This window comes from Haliaeetus albicilla, chromosome 3, assembly GCF_947461875.1.
Source record: "Haliaeetus albicilla chromosome 3, bHalAlb1.1, whole genome shotgun sequence".
Classification (NCBI taxonomy): Eukaryota; Metazoa; Chordata; class Aves; order Accipitriformes; family Accipitridae; genus Haliaeetus; species Haliaeetus albicilla.
In genome coordinates this window covers 26,408,461-26,430,584 of record NC_091485.1, presented here as the reverse complement: position 1 = coordinate 26,430,584, position 22,124 = coordinate 26,408,461, and the positions used below count along the sequence as shown (strand labels likewise).

At 41.1% G+C, this 22,124-nt stretch overlaps 1 protein-coding gene across 6 annotated transcripts in view; it reads left to right on the top strand.

Moving 5' to 3' along the window:
* Positions 1 to 22,124, top strand: part of OSBPL1A (oxysterol binding protein like 1A) — a 78,231-nt gene that overhangs the window by 22,660 nt on the left and 33,447 nt on the right. For all 6 annotated transcript variants that reach the window (XM_069779184.1, XM_069779185.1, XM_069779182.1 and 3 more), the window contains 4 exons: positions 88 to 189; positions 1,664 to 1,789; positions 2,960 to 3,041; positions 5,692 to 5,798. In XM_069779184.1, coding sequence (XP_069635285.1) covers positions 88 to 189; positions 1,664 to 1,789; positions 2,960 to 3,041; positions 5,692 to 5,798 — 417 coding nt within the window. The remainder of the gene's footprint in view (positions 1 to 87; positions 190 to 1,663; positions 1,790 to 2,959; positions 3,042 to 5,691; positions 5,799 to 22,124) is intronic.

Genomic DNA, 22,124 nt, shown 5'->3' with positions numbered 1-22,124 from the left:
AGTAATTATCTACCTTGCTTATTCTTAATTTTTTTCTTTTCTTACTGATTCATGACACTAATTTTGTGTTTTCTCCACATTGCTTAGGTAAAATCTACAGACAGCTGCTTCTTTTCTGTCAGATGTTTTGATGACACTGTTCATCGTTTCAAAATTCCTAAAAATAGCCTTCCCTCTCAAACAAGAGAGGTAATAATGACTCTTATCAAAGATTTTAAAATGTAATAACTTCTCTAATGAATAATTTCCATACTACTTGCTATGGATGCATTAGTAGTGGGTTCAGCATCTTAATCATCGGTACTTGGTAACATAAGTGCAGATATTGAATCTTTTAGCATGACTGTATAGACTAAATAGTAAAAATGGGCAGATTGTCCTTCTGTTATTTAAGATTAGTGCCACCTTTTTTTCCAGCTCTGTCCCTGTGTTATGCCCTGTAGTTTAACTTCCTCTTTTTCTTCAACTTCTCCATGTGGTAAATTTCTACTGCAACTTCCTTCTGGTGCACTTTATTCCATAGTTCATTATTCTGAACAAAAGAATGTTTAATGGTACATTGTAGTCTTAGCCATTCTCCCAGATGACCTAATAAGTTATATATTCTTAAAATGTGGGTCTGAAACAAGAGAATAACTTTTTTTGTTTTAGGGCTATTTGTAGTGTAGTTACTATTGTACTTCTATAGGTGTACTAAGAAGAGATTAAGTTAGGGGTAGAGGCATCTGGAGTACTGTGTCCAGTTCTGAACTCCCCACTACAAGAGAGATGCAAACATACTGAAGAGAGCTCAACAAAGAGCCATTAAGATGATTAAAGGGACCAGAGCATCTCTCATACTAGGAAAGGCTGAGAGAGCTGGGACTGCTCAGCCTGGAAAAGAGAAGGCTCAGGGCGATCTTGTTAATGTATATAAAATACTTGAAGGGAGGGTGCAAGGAGGGACGGAGCCAGGCTCTTTTCAGTGGTGCTTGGTGACAGGACCAGAAGCAATGGGCACAAACTGAAACACAGGAGGTTCCCTCTGAACATAAGAAAAAAATGTGAGGGTGACTGAGCACAGGTTGCCCAGAGAGGTTGTGAAGTCTCCATCCTTGGAGATACTCAAAAGCTGTCTGGACGTGGTCCTGGGCAACCAGTTCTAGGTGGTCCTGCTTGAGCAGGAGGGGTTGGACAAAATGACTTCCAGAGGTCCCTGCCAACCTCAGTCACTCTGTGATTCAATGAACAGGAAAAGAATCTACCTCTTAATTATGATAGTGCTTGAGGTTTTGTATGCAGTTTGTCATTCATAAGAAGACAGGCTTTGTCACAGGGGACCTTGCTGTCTGAACAGAAACTCAAAGATGCCAAATATATTCCCTACAGTCTTTTCTTAACTGATGCGACTTTATGTGACCTTGGATAGACTGGGGGGTGGGTTTACATTTGTGCTTAAAATTTAATCAATTAAGTCAGTGGCACTCTGACCACAGAGTATCTTATCTTCAATACATGTTACAATTTTTAACAATCTATCTTATTAAGGTGTCTCATTTTACTATTGAATGTCTTATTCACATCAATAGAAAATTTTAATTTGTTCTTTTGTATGTATGCTGTTACTTTCTGGGGATAACCTTTGAAATGTGTATTAAGTCTGTTTTGTTTTTTTTCCATTCAGAGTTGGCTGGAAGCAATAGAAGACCACTCAGCATATAGCACTCACTACTGCACACAGGAACAGTTGAGTAGTGATGATGAGGAAGATGATACAGTATCTGTTACAGACCTACAAGATACTCTGAAAGTATGTGCCGAGTACTTATTTGGCTCATGCATCTAGGCAGGTGCAGATTAGTGCTGTTTTGTGTGGAAATACTTTAGTGTACTTCAGCTAAAAGTAACGATTCTTTCGTCCCATGGATGCATAAATGCTGCTCATATTTGCACTGCTTACTGACATGTATTCCTGTTTGGACTGCATGCATAAAATGGCATGTTTATCATAGCTACAGCGTTGTGTTTTTCAGTTTTACAAGCACTACTGCAAGGTAGAAAGTTGCTTGAGACTTTCAGCCAGGAGAGGGAGCCTTGTGTACTGTACTTGGTGACACCAAGACTGGAGGATTACAAAGCTAACCTTAAGCGAGCTCTTCTTCTATAACACAGGCAATGAAATGGCTTAGAAATCATCCTTCAACACCTCAGGTCACATTAGATGTGTTGTACAGTGATTGTTCAGACCTGCAATGAAGATGAGTCTTCCTTGATAATTCTAGCTTTCAACCTCTGATTCTTGCTTTTTTGCTGTACATATATTTCTAAAACCTTTTACTTCAAGGGAAAGTTGACACTACAATGCAAAAATTTTCATGTGACTGAACTCGAAGTGGCTGGTACCTTTTGGTACAAGAACTCAAAGTAGCTAATGGCAGAACAGAGATGGGAGGGTAACTGGTGCTGGCAGTTCCCAGCAGCCTATAGAGAAAGATGGTATTATCTAACAGATAACTCTCCAAGTTCAAATGCAGGCTTGGAATATGATCTTGGGGTGGGTTCCTGCATGTTGCTGTACTTGCTGTATATCAGTTAACCCTATGCATTTGCTTATTTTGGCCTTTGGTTTGTCAAAGGACAAGCAACGGCTCTTCCTGGGTTTTCAAACTTTTTTATTAAAAAGGGGGGGAAAATGTAAAAGCGGTACATACAGTATAGCTTTGGGGCTTGGTTTGCTATGCTAATTTAAACAAAAGTGGGTCAGCAATATAATGTGCATAAACCTTCTGTTTGCTTGTGTGTCTTTGAAGGTACTTCAAGTAATTTCTTTCAGTTTTAATGTATCAGTCTCTGTCACTGGGAATCTTGGTTAAGATTTAATGCTCCCCAAATTTAAAAATTTCAGTATAGTTAAGAGAATAAACATATACTTTCTGTAGAACAAGGCGCTTCTGAACTAGCTATACTTACTGTCTTTCAGAAAGCACAAGCATGCCAACAAAGACTCAGTAAAGAGATTTCAGACTTCCTTGCAATGGTTAAATCTTTGGATGCTACAAAAGGTAAAACTTATTCTTCTAAAATGCAGTTTGTTACCAGGCAACTAATTTTTTTGTTTTAAGCAGCACGTGCTTTCATTTCACTGAAATGAAATTTTCAGCAGCTTGAAAGTACAGGACGGTTTTCCTCATTGGAAAAAATTTAAATAAAGTAACATTATAGCAGTATCGTAGGAAAATAAGGTAGGGGTTCACTTTCAGGGTTTTGAAAAATGTGTAGTTGGTAGATAATTGCAGAGCATAAGTGTGCCCTGACAGGTACAAAGAGCTAGTTATCTTACTCTAGCTTTCCTCTCAAAAAACTTGTAGTGAGTGGAAACAATGAAAGCTGAGGCATGATAAACAGGATGTCAAGTGAAATCACAAAACTATATAGGGAACTAGAGTCATGGTGTGGTGGGATATGTTCCACAGACTTCTGCCATGAGTTTTATGCCAGATTTGAACTTCTCAGGCTTCATTTTAAATAATAACTCTTAAATTAACATGTACCTGGATTTTTGTATCATAATTGCCAAAAAACAGCACAGGCATCAAGCTGTTAGAGATTAGAACTTGTTTCATTTAATGCTGTAAACATGTACAGAAGTTGCTCATGTATTAAACACATAAAGGACTTCTTACAGAACATCTAAATGCTGCTGCTTTGAACCTGAGTTCTAGTTACATATTATGACTAAAATTTATGAAGCTCAAATTGGAGAACAAGTTGTTTATCTGTACAGATCTGTAGTCTGTAATACAATAGTAGTTTTAGGAGGAAAAAAGTTCTTCATCTTCCATCCCTGTGCCTTCCCAAAAGGAGTCTAAAATACAGCTTTTTCTCCACATGCTACTGGGGTAAGTTACTGCGTGATGTTAACCTATCTTGCACTAACTGAATTTTTACTGAATTTTTATTTTGCAAAGAAAAGTAAGGTCTCATAATACATAAGAGTGTTTTCTTGGGAAGCCTTTGTAATTAGTAATACAATAAAACTGAATTCTTCACAAAATGCAGTTTGAAAACTAGTATGATATGGATAAATTCCCTCTGGTATATGGAGGGAAAGTTTATCTGACCCCGTATTGCTGACCTGAAGAACCAGTGAGGACATTCACTTTTTTTTTTTTAAAATACACAGCTTGAGTAACCAAAACCCATAGTAAAGCAAAACCAGATACTATCTCTTTCCTAGAAACTGCTAGTCTTGGCCAATAGCAGTAATAAGTTCCTATTTTCCTCCCAATGAATGTCTGTAACTTGATGGGTCAGTGAACTGTTTCCAGGCTCATGTGTCACCTCCATAGGTCCTGACAGAGAAAACTGCTGCAGCTCTCCCAGTTCTCACATTGGGTTGATGTGGTATCTTTGAAGTATTTGAGTCCTCTGGCTCCAGAAGAATGCAAATTTCTGAGTTAAGAGTCCTTCCATGTGGAACTTCTCCTAAAAGGTTTTGAGTAATATAAAAATGGCTGTCTTGGGACCTGATATTTCAAATTCTCTCCCTAACTGTTTCCACGTGCTATTCTAAATCCAGGTATCTTTGAGATTTATGCACATTATTTATTACATAGAGAGATGTCTCCTGCTCCTGCACTCAGTGTGCTGCCCCTCCTTCTAGAGGCACTAGCTGTTCTTGATAGCTGCTGTAAGTAGAGATTCCCGATTCCAGTCAGTGAGCTTTGATATCAAAGACAACAATTAGTGTGTGGATATGTACTGTATCTTGTCCTGCACAAGCAGTATAAGTTGCAAAATAAATTAAAGAACTGTCACTGCCGGACCTCTTAATCTTTATTGGTGTGACATCAACTTGAAGCACCTGTGTAACTGGTAAATGGTGTCAACTGATCCTGGTGTCTGTGGTCACTAAATGAACACTTATTTTAATTGCATCAGGTATGCTTCCTGAGAGAATGGCTTGCTTGACTTCTGAGGAATTGCAGCCCATCACAACACTTCAAAGATGAACTCAAACATTTCTACCAGCTGATCGGGTTATGTTTTCCTGCTGGTTCTAGACATGTAGCCCCTTCTATAAATGGTCATACAAGTCAGGATGTGATGTGGCATTGCTCTGCAAGCTGTACTACATATCTAGAAGATAAGTCCATGAAAATAAATCTCCTTCCCCTTTTATTGATCAGTGTCCTTGTAACTCCCCATCTATTTTTCAAACTTAAATCTCCAGCTGCACTGTGGTAAGCTTTTTTTTCTTCTAATACCACAACAGAAGGCAAAAAAAGCTACATTTCTCACTTTAACTTATATTAAACCAGTGCAGTATCCTTTATATTTGAATTGTCACCTGGCAACTCAGGCTTTTAAATCTAGAAGGTGGTTAAAAGGAGATAGTTGCTAGTCACTGTTCCAGTATCTTGTTGCCATAGCACACTACCTCTGCTTTCTAAGCCATGCTGAAAGAGGAGCTCAATCCATTCATGTGCCCATGTGCCACTTAGACCAATACTAGGGAAAGGGTGCAAAAGAACAAACTTAGGTTCCCTGTGTGCTACTTTTGCTTGCCCTTTCCTCACACAGATCTTACAGTGCACCAGCTGTTCTGTAGAATGTGAATGATATGTCTGCATTACTTGGAGGAAAGTATAATTAAAAGAATCCTGTACTTCACAATGTCCCCCTAATGCTACTAATCTTTTGTGCTTTCAGGAATATCTTCTCCACTCCTGCAAAAAGTTGATGTTGTCTCTGAAGTATCCCAGGAAACATGTGAGGCCCTGGCTGACTGCCTCAACCTATTTACAAAGCAAGAAGGGGTATGTATTATGCTGTGTGGGCCTATAAAGGGTCTGAATAGCTTAGTATATCTTGCTAGTTCCCTGCTTACCTGTTACAAAAATAAATACACACACCCACAGAACTTCATATTGTTGGTAAGCTGTCCTTTTGCACACTGAATGTCTAATGAAAACTCATGCCTCTAGGGAAAAAGTAGCTAAGTTCTTCTACGAAAGGATATCTTAATATTTGAGTGTTCAGAAGAGACACATTTTGTTTACAAACTGCTGCTTGTAATGTTCAAAGTGAATGCTTGAATTCAATAAAGCAGTGGCTTTGCTGATTTGAAGGTTAAAATATTGAGAAAATTCTGGGGTTTTTTTTTTGTACTGGCTAACTGAAGTGTTGAACAATATTGCTTCTGAATTTGTTTTTCAGACCATGTGCTTAGTGGGTGTGCGAATGCTATCTGTTGAACTTCTGGCTTTCCAGTGACAAGTATCTTGCATGGTGTTAAAACATAATGCAAATGCTTCAATTTGGGAATGTATGTTAAACTCATTAATTCCTGGGGTAGGAGATCTGGTATTTTTCTCCCCTCCCTAGTACCATGGAATAAACTTGTCTTCCTGTATTGCAGTAACAGTAATCCCTCAGTTCGGCTCTTGTTGTCATCAGTAAGCTGTGTTTCAAAATGAGGTTTGTGTTGGTGCTGTTAGTCTTCCAGTTATTTAACAGTGAGCTGCAAACACTGGCTCCATTGTCTAGGTTTGGTTTAAGATTTTTTTTCATTCCTTTCCAAGCGTTTTTGTCTCCAGTCACAAGTCTTCTACACTTACTTGAGTCAAGCCCTAGCAGAGTGGAACGAGCATTGCATTTTTACATTGAGTTTTTTTCTTTAAGAAAAATCTAATATTAAAGTTGCCAGTTCCATTTGTGGTTGAGGGGGAAATTGTTACAACAGTGGGTGTATAGTGTTAGTTAGTAGTCCTTAATTGTGTTGGCATGTTGCTTCAAGCCAGACTAAAATAGCTTTCCAGCGTTGAGTATGGCAAAACATATGGTGAAATTGTAATTTCACCTTACTTGAACTTGAACAGTCTCAGTAGGTGTTATAGAGGCCTTATTTTAATCTGGAAGCACATAGATTTGGGCACAGAGGGATAGGCTGAGGTGTGAACTTGAATTTCCACCATAGCTAGTGAAATCAGTTGGTCATGACAGGGAGTAGATGTGATCCTGGAAAGTTTTGTGTCTTGATATTTTTAGACTTCAAACTACTGCAGTTCCAGAATGTAATGCAGGCTTTCAAAAATGCCATAAGCTCATAAGGGAAATTACAGCAGCAAGCTATTCCTAAGACTCGAACCTTTCCAAAAAGTTATGTTCCTTGAGCATTACTCTTCTCAAACCCACAGCATTTGGTTTTGTTGTCTTTTATGACAGGGCCCTGTTCTTTGCCATTTAGTGTTGATTTCTGGACTGTAGTTCTGTTGGCATTGCAAAAGCAATGTATTGGGCTCTGCATTAGCAATTGATGGGACTCCCATTAAATGTCTCGATACTCCTTCCAAGCATCTTGAACAGTAAAGCACAACTCTAAAGTGTCAAACTGATATAAAAACACTTGTCTAAAATAATCTAAAAACTGATCTTTTCTAGTGTTTCTCTTCTGATCATGATCTCAATAATGAAGTTAAGGCTTTGGTGTTGTAAATATTTGGGAACAGCTGCCATGAACGCTCTGCTCTGGCAATAATTGGTTGCTGTTAACCTAAAACTGCCAAACATCCTTCCTGAAGGTAAACTTGACAACTCTTGTTTAAAAGCTGCTTTCCTCAGGTGTCTTTTGTTGTCAACTGGACTGTTTGACTGCAACTTGTCTTATGGGGATGCCCTGATAGGCCTTCCTCTGCGTAGAGAGGAATTAATTGCTTCACACTACCTCTCAGCTGTATTGTGCATGTCCCGTGAAATCTGGTTCTTGCTAGAACAAACGTTTTCATGAGCTTGGTACCTTTTTATCTTGCCTCTTTAAGGAGAATTCTTTCTCCCTCTAACTTAAATTGCCAGCATACCCGAAGCCACTGCTTGACTAACGAGGTGGCACTGCTAACTTCAGTAAGGATAACTACAGTGAACGCACACTCTTTGCCTTTTAGAGAAGATGTTTTGTTTAGTATTACCCACCTCTGCGCTGTGTAAATTGTAGCATAATTGTGCAATATGCAAATGAAACTGCTCATACAGCACTGAAGAAAAAAAAAGGTACAAAGGTTCACGTCTCTTCCACTTGCGTTAGGAATGGTGCAGGAGCGTGATCTCCAAACGCTCCCTCTGTCCGCTGCTCCCCCCCCCGCCAAGCGCGGCGTCTCCCCCGGCGCCGCCGTGCGGGGCTCGGCGTGCACATTGTCGGTGGCGGCTGCGGGGGAGCGCGGCCGGGTTCCTCGCCCGGCGGGCGGGGGCCGTGGCCGCTCGCTCCGGGGGGGGTGGCGCGGCCCGCTGCGGCGCCGGCTCCGGGAGGAGGGAGCCCCGCAGCACCGTGCCGGGGAACGCGTGACCTCACTGCTCCGCACGGAGGGAGCTGCGGTGACGCCATAGAGGGGAGCGGCGGGTGGGGGAGCTTCCAAAATAACCCACTGCGGCGGGGCTCCGTGCGGGGCGGCCCCGGCGGTCTCTGGGACCCGCGTACCCTGCGGCTGCGGCGGGGCCGCGCCGCGCCGCCCCGCCCCGCGTCGCGCCCGCCCTGTGGGGAGCCGCGGCCCCGCTCCGCCCGCGAGCGGTGAGCCCGCGCCCCTGCCCCGGCGGCGGGGCGAGGGCGGGGCCGGGGCGGGAGCGCTCGGCGCCTTAGGCCATTTTTAGCCCGGCTGGGAGCCGGCGGCCGCCCCGCTCTTTCGGGTCGGTTTCCTCCGCCCGCGCTCGGCGGGACCTCGCTGGCCCTGGCGGTGCGCGCCGCCGGGGCGCGGAGAGCGCGCGGGCTGCGCGGGGCGGGCGCCACTCCCTGCCCCGCCCTGCCCTGCCCTGCCCCTGCGCCGCGCTGCGCCGGGGCATCCGCCCGCGTCCGCGGCGTGGTGCAAGGTGAAGGGGCCGCCGGCTGCGCGGCCCGGCCCGGCCCGGCAGGTGCTGCTGCCGCTGCAACCCGGGGCGGCTTCGCTGGCCGCGCGGGGCGAGGTCTCGGAGTGGCTGCCTTCCCGAAATCGCTTTGGCGGTATGTAGCGTGCGCGTGACGCGTTGGTTTGGGGTTTTTTCCTTTCTTGACATTGGGGTGAGCTCTTCAGTGTCAAGTGGAGAAGGTAGAGATGAGCGCAGATACTTCTTACCGAGCAATTAAAACACGTGAGGGAGAAACGAAGATAATTTGATTGCTTTAATCCGAGCTTTCATTGAGGCGTTTGTGTCGGAGCTGGTGCAACTTGAAACGTTTTCTGCAGTGACTTTGGCACAAGGTTAGTAAGTATTGTTTCAAAGCAGGACTTCCCTTGTACTATTTCTGGCAGATAGCAGAACCTGCATTCCAAAAGCAGTTTGATTCTAGTATTTTTATGTTCTAAGGTATTTTTATGTAGCTGTAGGAAAAATTTAACTTAAGGTTCTTTGCACGCTATTATCTCTGCTAGATTTTTCTGGGTGAGTGTAAAATTTATCTCCAGTACTTGAGCTGCGTGCACTGAAGCTGTATGAAACTGATAGGAAAGGTATGCTTTAAATAAATCAACTTTTGTTTTTTTTTTTTTTTTAAAGCTTGCTTCTTTCTTAACTAGTGCGAGGTAAAGTGTGCCGATGAGTATCCTGACTCTCCAGAGTTTCACTTTCACCATCAAAGGTTATATTTAACAGTAAATTAAGAGCTTGTATTGCATGAGTTTAGAACAAATAGCAGTTGTAAGCTGACTTCATTTGTAGTCTGTTTGTGGCTTTGATCTTCCTTTGTAGGTGCTGTCATTCTTTCTAGTTGGGGGTGGGGGGAGGGTTGTTGTTGGGGTTTGTTTGTTTGTTTTTTTAAAAGAATTTGTTTACAAGCTGGTGAAAAACTTTAGATGATGAGATAAGGGATTCAGAAAAGGTTTCTTCATTTCTTGGTTTAACTGAGCTGTATACTTAGCCAGGTAGAATTTGTCATAACAAATTAAGCTTGTCATTTTTACAGAAACTTTAAGGTCAAAATGCTGTGGGTCACAGTTTATGGATTTAGTTATCTTTACCATGGCATAATATGCTATCTCTTGTATGTATAACTGATGCACTGTAAATAAAAAATGTGCACGCAGTGCCCCTAGCAAATACTAATCTCTAGAAGTTCAGCTTACTGCCTTAGTTTATTTCATATTTCTTGGAAACATAACTGAATGTCCAAGGGTTAGATGTGTGTCTGTGTTCTTGTGAATTATGGGGGTGGAGGTGAGGGGAGCAGTGATGATACTATGCAGTCAAGGGAGAACTATTGATTATGGGCACCCTGAGCAAATCTGTCTAGAAAAGTCCTGGAGTCCATCAGCAGTCCTTTTCTGCCACCTGGCAATATAGTCAGCTACACTAACCTCTATAAGGTCTTGGGAGCCCTTGGTGTGGGGGAGGGAGAGACAAAGAGGGGGTGAGCGACTCAAACTCAGGGAAGCTAAGAAAGAGGTTAATTTCATGATTTCTGAGTTAGGTCTGGGGAGGGGATCATGTCTTGCCTGGCTATTGTACTAGACCTAGAACCATAGAGTCCTTACCCCCTTAAGTCATGAAACCCGTGTGTGTGTTTCTCTGTTCTTTTCTCCCTAAGCTTAGAAACAGGTGACAGCCCTGATTTTTTTTTTTTTTTTTTTTTTTTTGCTTCCTTTCAGTCACTGGCACACAACAGAGCAATTCTGTTTTCTGTTTTGTTCTGTGGCTCTTGCTGAAAGTAGTGGAAATCAAGGCAAGACCTCAGTGTGTCAAGGCCTGTAGGCAATGCTCTAAGCAGCTGAAACATTACTCAGCTTGTAAACTTGGGGAAAGGAGGAGAGCAGTTTTCAGACAGTTGATAACTGCACTGGGTACAGCAACAGGCGGCTGGTGTTGAGAGACTTGAGGTGTGTTTGCATCAAGAAAACCTTTATTGGCTGTATGAGTCTCTAACTGACTTGACCCTGTTATTTGCCCTCTCCTCCAAATGAGTAGAAATGTATTAGAAATGTCTGGTGCACCTTGAGTCTTGTTTGAAAGTAACAAGTTCATTGGAAGGTTCTCTATGCTCAAACAGGTGCCCAGGTAAAGACTGCTATTTCTCCCTTATGCAGAAGAGCATGGGATATAATGCGTTGTGGAATGATGTATAGGCATGGCATACAAGAGAACAAAGCTGCCAACAGGAAAGTCATTTGGCAGGTTCACTTCTGCTAGAGCATCGGCAGTTCTAGTGATGCATTGATGGTTCTTGCTGTACTAATTTTTTGGTGCTGTATACGTGTATGTCTTTCATCTGTGCTAAAGCTCTAAAGAGGAGATACCCAAATCAGAGGAACTTGGTAGTTAAATGTTTGCGAATGGCATAGTGTTCTTCCTCAGGAAGCATTTTCTTTCTGCTACTGTACTGCAGCCTTGCAGATAGGAAGCTAACTACAGGTCTGTGAAGACGAACGTTCCTATCAGTACTATGTGAAGGAAGCAGTTTAGCAAGTCCGAAGTATCTATGAGAGAGGGGAGTTAAAGAACATAACTTTTTTCAGAGACTTTCCTAGAGCAGCCAAGACTGAATAGGTCACCAGAGCGGGCAGTGAAGCTAAGCAGCAGCCCAGACAGAAGCTTGTTAAAATAACAAATACAGGGACTCCATTCAGGGAAAAGATAAGTAAATATTACTGCGTTTCTTTCATAAAAGGGTATTATGCATGTTGACAGAATGCTTAAATTTTGAAGCAGTTGATAAGATGCTTGGTCGAGTGCCGTCTATGAAAGGCTTCTGGGTGGCAGACAGTCCTGGCTGACAGAAGGACACCTGGATGTTACTATAGGGCAAAACATGAATACTACTGGTCTTTGTAGTACAACAGGGTCCCAACTTTTTGCATTTTTTTTTCTTTAAGAGTGTGCATTTCAAAAGTTAACCTTTTTCTTTGTAGCTGGTGCTATGTTTGAATATTATCTATTGGCAAAGTGACATACTAATTTCTGATGACAGGGAAGCTGTTGCTGACTTGTAGCCCTACAAGCCTATGTGAAAGCTGGTCACACAACTTGTCTGAAGGTATTCTCTGCTCCGTACTGTATTGCCCAACTCAAAGCACACTGCTAACCTGTTCTTGCACTTTCCAGAGTGGATTAATGCTTTTTCAAAGCTTGGCTTGTAGATTTTTTTTTTCCTCTTTTTTTTTTTTTTTTTTTTTTCTTGGCAGTTGTTGTTAAGCAGCCTTGTGTAAACTAACTTGGAATCCATTCATGGGCCTCTGGGGAAACACAGTGTAAATACATGTTAGTTTGAAACGAGACTCCTCACTGTGCTTCTGCAGCTCCCACTCTGAGATTTACTTCTGAGGTCTTGTCTATGACTTGTTTGGGGATTTTATTTTTTAATGCAAAAACATGGAGAAGAGGGGCTTAGCTGAAGCTGCAGGGGGGAAAGATCAAGCAGCAGTCAAGTTCAGTGGAATAGTATTTGATACAGTAAGCTTCTCAACTAGGAATTCTGTTTTCTATGAATGTATTTGAAAAATGGTGCTCCTGTCTTTGTGTAAGCTGATAGAGAGGAACAAAAAAGAAATACATAACATGGAAATTTCCTTTCTCTGTTGTTGCTACTTACTGCTATGAGGATATTGTTTGTTTTCCTCTCCTTCATGCTTGGAAAACAAACTGGAGTAAGAAGGTTTTATTCTTATGAGTTTTATTCTTCTAGTGCCATTGTGATTTCATAATGGCATGTAAAGCTGATCAGCTTCTTTTCAGTGTTCTGGCTTAATGTGTATCTGATGTGTTTTGGAAGAGCAGGATGAACAGCAGAGTTCTAAAACTTCCTAGCTCCCAGACAGCCAGTGTATTGTCAGCTAAGGACTGGTAATATTTCAGGAAAAAAAATGAAGGAGCAAAAAAGAGGATTTAAGGCTGAACCTCTGTGCATAGCACCATGCTTGTTAACTTTGTTTGCTGGGATTTTGCGTGCAAGTGTGTGAGATACTTGACTGCAGTGGCAGTCTGGCTGAGTGGTCTGGTTTTGTCTCTCAGCTGCATAAAACATCAGAATGCTGAACTGGGTAACAGCAGTCATACACATTTACTAATTCTCTGGAGATGTATTCTCCTTCTTGACCTTTCTTTCTTGAAACGTAGGGAGTTTATAATGCCTTTTTTCCTTGTAAAGCTGGTAAAAGCTAGTTCTTAGAATAATAATTAAAAAAATTATTTCTACACATATGCAAAACAAATTTCATGTAGCCTGTCCAGTACTGGATATTAACATGTGCTTTTGAGGGAGATATGATATTTAACTTTTTCTTACCCATATGTTTTGTGTGAGGTTGTTTTAAAGGCATTGTCTCTAAGTAACTTAAGGCTTTGTGTCACTTAACTGTTGTCAAATCATCTTAAAATCCCACCATATGGTGAATTTTGGTATGTTTTATTTGGCTTCCTTAAACATCAGTGATTTCAGATCTCTTATCTTATGGCCCAGTAGGCTGTCCACGTGCAATTGTGTCGCCTTTCCTTGAATAAAGGAGGTTGACTAAGTCTAAACTTAATTTTCTGCTGTTCTTTGCTATATTTTTAGTTGGTGTATTTTAGTCACTTCTGGTTCCATGAAATGTAGGGGTCCTCTTAGCTGTGAAGAATAAAATGGATGATCTCCCATATAGACAGTACTAGTGTGTGTGGGAGGCTGTGTTTGTTTGTTGGGTTGGTTGTTTTTGGTTTTTTTTACTTCAACTTCACCTGACTACAATCATGGCCTTCTAACCAAAACTGCTCCTTTCACTTTTTTTATTCAGTGACTCCTCAGAGCTGATACCATTTTTATAGTAGAGGTAAGCCATTGTGGAATCTGGTCTCTTGTCTGATTTTTAATCATGTGAACCGAATGTACTTGTTGGCTTCTCTCTCCCTCCCAGACAGCCAGTGACTTTAAAAGTGTTTTTTGGTTTTAATATTAATATTCAGAAGTGTGTTATTTCTGCTTGTTGTGCTGTCCAGTGAAGAAATGTGTTAGTATAATGCTGACTGCTGAGTCACTGAGGTTATCACTAGAATTGGTAAATGGGCTGTGTTTAGAAAGCGTTTATGTACTAAAAATAAATCACTTGTATTATAGTTTTCCTTGAAGGTAGATGCCAGGCCTGGTCATCAAGGAATGTTAGTAATCTCTTTCTCTAGAGTGCTTGCATTGTTCTTAACATCACCTCCTTTTAAATGCATGAATAATATACTCTAAAAATAAATGTGTTCAGTGTTATGTACAAATGTCAAATGCAGGCCTATGCTGTCCTTTAAGGATAGTTGATAAGCAGACACAAAACAAATGATGCTCCACTTATAGTGAAGAACTGAGCTGAATGTTGCTGCAGAGGAGTGGTAAGATAGATGGCCTCTTATGAATGATTTGTTGCGAATATCCTGAAGAGTCCAGTATAAGAGGATGTCCAGCTTTCATGTAAGCATAGCCCTCATTTGAATATCTCATCTTTGTAGAATGTATTTAGGAGTGACACCTGTGATGTGCTTACTTTGCTTGCATAGCTTCATGTTAAGCCACTTGTACGATAAATGTGGACTTAGTGGTTTTGAATAGGAATGTTTTCCCTCCTCTTATCCTTGTCACTGCTACATTATTAATGTTAAAACTTGGACATCAATGCAATAACTCTTGGATCCATAGGTACACTAGGAGTCTTTGAGAATGGCTTTAAAGCATGCCTATTTGAAGGAAGTCTGCAGTGTACGTCATAATGTATGGGTACTCCTTAGCTTAGAAATAGAACAGTTTAGTCACAGAAGCAGACTATAAACTTTTTCATCTGCTTTGGAGAGTTTGTGCTGCCAAAGCTATACTGCTTCCACAGCATAAGCACATTCAGGTATGTTGTTTGACCCTTGAGTAGAAAAGCAGTTTCATATTAATTTTGAAATTTAATAGTGTCACTATTGCAGGTCCCTTTTTTTGAGTCAAGAGCTATGGTGGGAGAAAGAGCAGGGAGAACAAAACTACTCTTGCCTTGTCTGGAAACCTTCAGTTTAATTGGTCAGAGCATCAGCCTCTAGGCCTTGTGCTGGTGTAGTGCAGCAGAAAAGCATCTGCATGAACTTGGAGGGTTTGAACTGATAGACATGAACTAATGGGGCACAGTCACACACTGGGATTTTATCACTGTGGTGGGGAATAATCTTAAGTTGTCAAGCTAATGGTATAGCTCCTCTAGGATATGTGGTAATCCATATATGTCAGTAGTTTATACCTTTCTGGAAATGCCAACAGCACTACTACTTGTGGAAGTATTCTGTGCTATGCATGCAAATTGGATTTTCTGTTGTTCCAGTGAAACACCCTGCTGCAAGGCCAGACAAATCAAATTGAGGTGAAAATGAGCTGGCTGAGCCTTTAAGACAGCTTGAAACCTTAGACAGTTGCATCTGTGCCTATGGATAGCAGAAATAGAGTTTTGTCTGACCTGTGTCTCCTCCAGCTCTGAAGCCACGTTTCAGGCTAAGGGCTAAACTCTAAGCTCACAGAATAACAAAATGGAAATGGTTGAGGTTGGCAGGGACCTCTGGAGGTCCTCTGGTCCAACCCCCTTGCTCAGGTAGGGCCGCCTAGAGCTGGTTGTCCAGGACTATGTCCAGACGGCTTTTGAGTATCTCCAAGCACGGAGACTGCAACCTCTCTGGGCAACTTGTGCCAGTGCTCAGTCACCCTCACAGTAAAAAAGTGTTTCTTGATGTTCAGAGGGAATCTCCTGTGTTTCAGCTTGTGCCCATTGCCTCTGGTCCTGTCAGTGGGCACCACTGAGGAGAGCCTAGCTCTGTTGTCTTTGCACTTCAGGTATTTATACAGATTGATGAGATCTGCCCTCAGCCTTCTCTAGCCTGAACCGTCCTCAGACATCCACACAGTACTTAAGAGGCAGTCCAGTACAGTAGTTTAGACAGTTTCAGGGAACCATGTGTCACAGATCAGCTGATAACATATGGTCAGTGCTTTTTTACTATTGTCTTTGCTCCCACATACAATTTATTGAATTTAAAAAGCGATGTGTCACTCTAGGCTTCCAGATGCTGCTTCGCTTGGGATGGGGAGAACTCTTGGTGTTGCTTAGACTTAGACTTTTGTCAAATCTACCTTCTAGTTTTACTCTAGCAGCCAGTGTTTTTCATTGAAGAAGTTCATAAAAGCTTACTAAAAGTTTAAGCTGGGGCCACTTCTTCTGAACTGTAGGTGCTACTGGATTGCATATCGGGGAGTAATAAATAGAAGATTTATCAGTAAATAGGTTCACTATAGTATTTAGTATGTATCTTGGGGAGAAGCAGGCTTGCTTTTATCTACTCAATTCATCTTTAGTTACTTTTTGCACAAGAAGAATCTGAGTAGCAATGAGTAACACACTGAATTCTTGCAACAGAGAAAGTAGAAAACACCCCAACAACAACACCCCCCCCCAGCGGATAAGGGCAAAAGTGTTTGAGATCATTGATAAGGGGAGATCTTTTCCACTGAATGAGAATATTTGGATTATCTGTTCTGCATGGCAATAGTGGTGTTCTATAGTGTCTCCTTGTAATATATCAGTAGGTATAATATTTTGGGATAATTGTGGTGGTTTTACACTCTAGCAATTATTTATAACAAAAACAAGAACTGGAGGCAATATTTTAGATTTCATTCTCCACATGCAAATGTCTTTTTGCTAATTTGAACTGAGGTTGTGAACTTTCAGTTTGGATTTCTGTAGCCCAAAGCATAGTTATCTGTCTGCCCTAACTGCTGGACAAACTTACATACGACAGACTCTAGTTTCAGGAAATGTCTTATCAGCCTATGCAGGGCCTAGCTGATGTCTACTTTTTTCAGCTGTTGCCTGCTTTAGGGGTAAGGACAAAACAGTGCCTCCTCAGAGGAAGATCGTCCCTAAGAAGAGACAAACTTCTTAATGCTGCAAGTCCTTCTAAAATCTGCAGTAGAAGTGGGATTTCTGCGTTTTTGTCTGTCTATGAAGTCTGATTCTTTAATATTGGAAAGTGAGAACAGCACTGTTCTGGACTACAGCAAATGAGAATGCTTTCAAAAGGATTTTGTTTGGAGACCAGAACTCCAGCACTGTGCAAAGCTCACCATCGACTTCTGGTATATGTAGGAGTTCAACTTTTTTCATTTTTAACTAGTTTGGTTATCATCCAAAATTAAATAAAAACTAGCAAATAAGACATCTGAGTTTTTTTTAAAAATGCAGAACAACTGTACAGCATGCATGTTTGTTTTGGAATTGCTTTTTAAAGAACCTGTTAGTTACTCTTCATGAATAATTAACAAGATTCCCAATGTGGAGCTTGTAGAACAGACAACTAGCTTCAGAAGTGTTAATTTTTTAATAGGGTGCTGGTTTCACTCTGAGTCAACAGTGTGTCCAGTTGTGCAGCAGCAGGAGTAAGCCAGTAAGAGCCAACAAAAACATACCAAAAACATGACAGTTGCTTCAAGAGAGAAAACATTAATACACGCATTCACTGTGATCCAACTGGGGAGAGGATACAAAGGGGTTGATCAAAGTTATCAGTGGTGTATACTGAAAAATAACTTAAGGGAAGTAGCTAAATCAAAACTGCCTTAAGATCTATTTTCAAAACAGTCCTTTAAGAATAAAAAGGAAATGTTTCCTGTGTGCATTCTGAAGAACCCTTACATCTTAAAGTCTGGTCTCTCTGTTTGTGAGACTAGCAAACTTCAAAGATGCCCAGAGTCTCTCAAAGGGAAGAGATGCAAAAAAAAAGTCCCTACCAGATCTGAAAACAGGCAACAATATACTGTCCTAGTCCTGTTGACATCAGTATAATTTATCAGCTTGAATGAGACCCTTAGTTTGGGTAAGGTTACTTGTGGCATATGCCTTGGAGGAAATAGATGCTTAATCTCACTAGGGCAGCAAGATATCTTTGGGGTGTGGTTTCTTCTGGTAATCTCATAGCTCTGCAACTTGAAATGAGCTTCCCAAACATGTACATCACTGCTGATGTCATTCAGTCCCAGCTTGTTTTGGCATAAGCTATTGGCAAATGTGAATAGCGGCCATATTTAATTTCAGCTTTACTCTGAATAGAAACAATACTTAACAGAAAATTACAAGATCAGAAGGCTTTTTGTTTGAACTCCTGATATTTGACTAATTGTTATTATAATACTGGAACATGAGTAGGGACAGAATGCACTCTGGAAACTGGCAACTTCTGCAGCTCTCAAACCTAAGTAGAATTCTTGTGATTTATCAGTTTACAGTTAAGTCATCTAAGTAAAATGTAAAAAACAAATACTTTTGAGAGGAAGACTTGGAATTGCCATTAAGTCTCACTTTAGAAGCAAACCAGAAGAAGCTCTGTTAAGTCTTGACAAGTGCAGAATCACTTTGAAGAAAGCAGTTTCTCTGATAGAAAAGTTTAAACTCAAGCTTTTAAGACAAAACCATCCTTCTAATCTGCAATCAGAAATGAAGTCTTTGCAGTTTGTTCTTGCACTCCTAGATGGGTTCTTGGCTCAGAACTGCGACATTCTCCACTGGTTAAAACTGCAGTGCTTCATCAGCCTCCAAATAAACAAACTTTGACATAGTTTCCAAATGTGGAAACAGGAGAGGGGAAGGAAGGCAGCAAGGTCCATGTTGAGGAGGAAGTGTCGGTGTCTCTAGGAGGGAAAGGTGGGAGGCAAACAGTCTTTGTCCCTAGCATATAGATAGTTCAGAAATTGTTAATCCAGGCAGTCTTGAATTATGAATTTTTATACTAGACTTGTATGTTGGAAGAAGGGTGCTGACTCCTCAGCATCTCCAGCTCTTCTCTTGAATAACAGTTCTCTTACCGCCTTGATGTCTGTCTGTTGACATGATCCTGCCGAAGTCTGAGTTTCTTCTGTGTGGATGATAGCTTGGCTCTTGCTTCTAGCAGTGGTTCCACTCTCTTAAGTTTTATGATCATATCTGGTGCTTTCCTTCATTAGTAAAACTTTATTATTTTAATAAACCAAATATAGGGAAATATTATAACTCTGTACTCGGAAGAATGAAATGTAGCCCCTTCCAAATCAGCCCTGCTAAACTCCTCCTCTTGAAATTTTGAGGTGAACATTCGTAGTTCACTGACAATGAATCCTTGTGTTATCTGGGGAATGATTGAGGCAGAGTCTTATGACTTGATTTACAAAGTCTTTGGTTTCTTTGATAGGCTTTGAGTTGGGATGTAAGTGAATAAATTACCGGGACTTTCAATTGGTATGTATGGGGTTTGTTTGTATGCATGGGGGGGGTTCTTTCAGCCTTTGTACAAAAAGGAACTTTATTGGTGATGTTTCCTGCATATGGTTCTGAAAGTAAGCAAAATGTTGTTAGCCTGCTGAGGTTTTTTTTCCTCTTTTGAATTTGATGATCTCAATAAGATGTGGTACTCTGATGCTGTAGCTGTAGTAGAGTCAGCTGGCTGGACTCCTGAGATGAAGACTGATGCTGTCTTGTGATACAGTAAGTAACCCTTCACCTATCATCAGTGAGCTCAGCTTACCTCCTTGATTAACTGGTCACATCCTGGTTTGCATTTCAGTAGTTGCAGTAGCAGTAGTTCAAGTCATTGGCAAATGCTATCCAACTATTCTGTTTTTAACTAGAGATCTGATAGATCTCTCAAGATGGGTAAATGGTAAGCTTATAGCACAGAGAGAAAACCTAAGCAAGAAACTATGGTTGAAGTAAAGCGTGGCTTTTTTTGGATCAGTCCTCTGTACCTTGGGGTGAGCCAAAGCTATGATGTTTACAAGAGCTAGTTTACTCCAGCAAATGAAGAGTTATGATACAAGGCCTTAACATATGTTAAGATAGCAGATGTTTGTCACAAGTTTTTTGTGGTTGATGATGATGGGGAGTGGTGAGTTGGCAGCAGGACTCTGTGTGGCCTGTGCGTAAACAGATGAGAACTCCAAAACTTTCGTATAAAATATTTACATGCTTTAGGGCTTTAGGAACCTAGTGATGTGTTCATGAAACTGACTGCATCTGTTTGGAAACACTTTGTTTTTGCTTTAATGTGAGCTGTCACACTTGCAGTTTTATGATATGTCATAGGAGTGTTCATAAAGCACTCATTCCTTTATCTAGTACTTCAAATACCTGAGGCATGCTTGCAAAGAAACATACTGAAACTAAAACTGTTCCTGGTTTTGGGGGGGGGGGGGGTTAGGAGAAAAGCAGGATTTTACATATTCATATCATATACTAATGTGTGCTGAGTGGGAGTTAAGTCCCATGAGTAGAAGTAAAAATCAAGCCTTTTTTTTTTTTTTTCTGGGAAACTTCCTCTATTGAAGCTCCAATGTGGTTAAAACTATGAGAACTCCACATGAGAGCAACTGTTTTCAGTTTTCACTTCACTAGCAGCTTGAACAAGAGCTTAATCCTACTGTAGGTAGCGGAAAATCTAAAAGCACTTCTCCATAGAAGCATATCCTGTAGAATTAGCGCTGCAGGAGCATGCTTCAAAGTTGGCTAACGAAATATATAGAACTGTTCCATTTCTAAACAGATATACATTGGGGAAGATATTAAAAGTCCTTAGATTTCTTCCATGATGAAATGAAAAGGCAGGTTTTGTTCAAGACATGGAGGCAGACCTGACGCTTCTCGAAACTGTAGTTCTCATTCTACATTAAATGTAAAAGAAGAACAGATTTACTCAGTGCTAGTTTAAACTGGTCATCACAAAGAACTGGCTTATGCAAGGAGGCGCTAGCAATAGGGACTGTATTGTACTAACAGCAAAATTGCAACTATGTGAGCTTGTCTGTTAGAATAGACAAACAGTGTACATACCAAACTGTCTGCATTGCGGTTGTGATTTGCACTGTTAGCCTCAGATTTTTTTGGTAGGTGTTTTCTTTTGGTATGAAGATCACAGAAGAAGGGAAAGAATCCTCCCCTTGGATTCCCAGTGCTTCCTGTGAGTAGTTTTCCATAGTGTAATGTGTTACAACACTGAGCTTTGTAGGTTCTGTCTTTCAGGATAGTATGTCCTATTGGAGTAGCTGACCCTGGAAACGAACAGTTTCGTATAAATAGATGTAGTGTGAAACAAATAGCAGGTTTAATTGGCATTTACTTCATTACAGAAAGCAGGATTACATTTCTTAATGTCAGGAGATGTCTACAGAAAACTGTCGGTTCTACTATAGCAGTGTTTTTCTAATTCCTTGGTTATATGTTAATTTCCAGCCAGGTGTTAGCTTGCTACTGAAAACTTGCACCTTGTGTCTGTGCTTCGTGGCAAATGTCCCATAAGCAGTGACGTTTTGGGGAGGATGGAATTTCTGTGGCAGTTGGACAAAGCCATTCATTTTGAAAACCAAAACCCCGCTTCTGAGTAGGTGGAGACATTGGTGAGGCAGTGTCATAGGCTGCTCTCCTGCACTCAGCTTGCTGCAGAGCAGAATTGGTACGTGGTGTACTGACACTCCGGCTGTCTGGCTTCAGATCCCCTGGTGGTTGCTATGTGAAAGAGGTGGTTCTTCCATCCTACACAACTCGAAAGTCTACATATTTTGGGCATTCTTACTGCTAACACTGAAGTTGAGTGCTTTTGAAAGTAAAATTCAACTAAATCACACCGCAGTGCTGTGAAGTCTGTCTTTTCTCTCTTTCAGTCCAGGAGAACCTAGAGCTAAGGTATGCTGTCTTTTAATTTACTATTCTAATGTTAAAGGCAGGTAGCCCTACATATTGCTGAGGTGTCTGTATTTGTTCTATGCCTTGCTTGCTATGTGCTGTTTTTAGGATTTACTTGCAGCTGCAATAGCATGTTGCTGAGATGATCATTTATTAGCTGGGCATACAGTGGTGTGACCCTTTCCCACCCCACAAAAGTGCCACTGTTGTTGGGCATTAATTTAAAATAAAAGCATCCAGCACCAAACAAAGCAAGTATTTTGTGTATTGTGCTGAGATGTCTTCAGGATGGACAGAGAAGCCTCGGTTACAGGCTGCACTGATATAGTTTGAGACTTCAGGCTTTAAAAAAGAAAAGGAAAAAAAAAAATCAAAAATAGTGGCTTTGTGCATGTTACTAGTCTCCCGCCTACCTCATGGAAGCTAAGGGTACAGAAAGGGATGGGACTGGTGTTTGTTACACACAGATAAGCTTTTTTTTGTTATTATGGAATAGGCATGTCA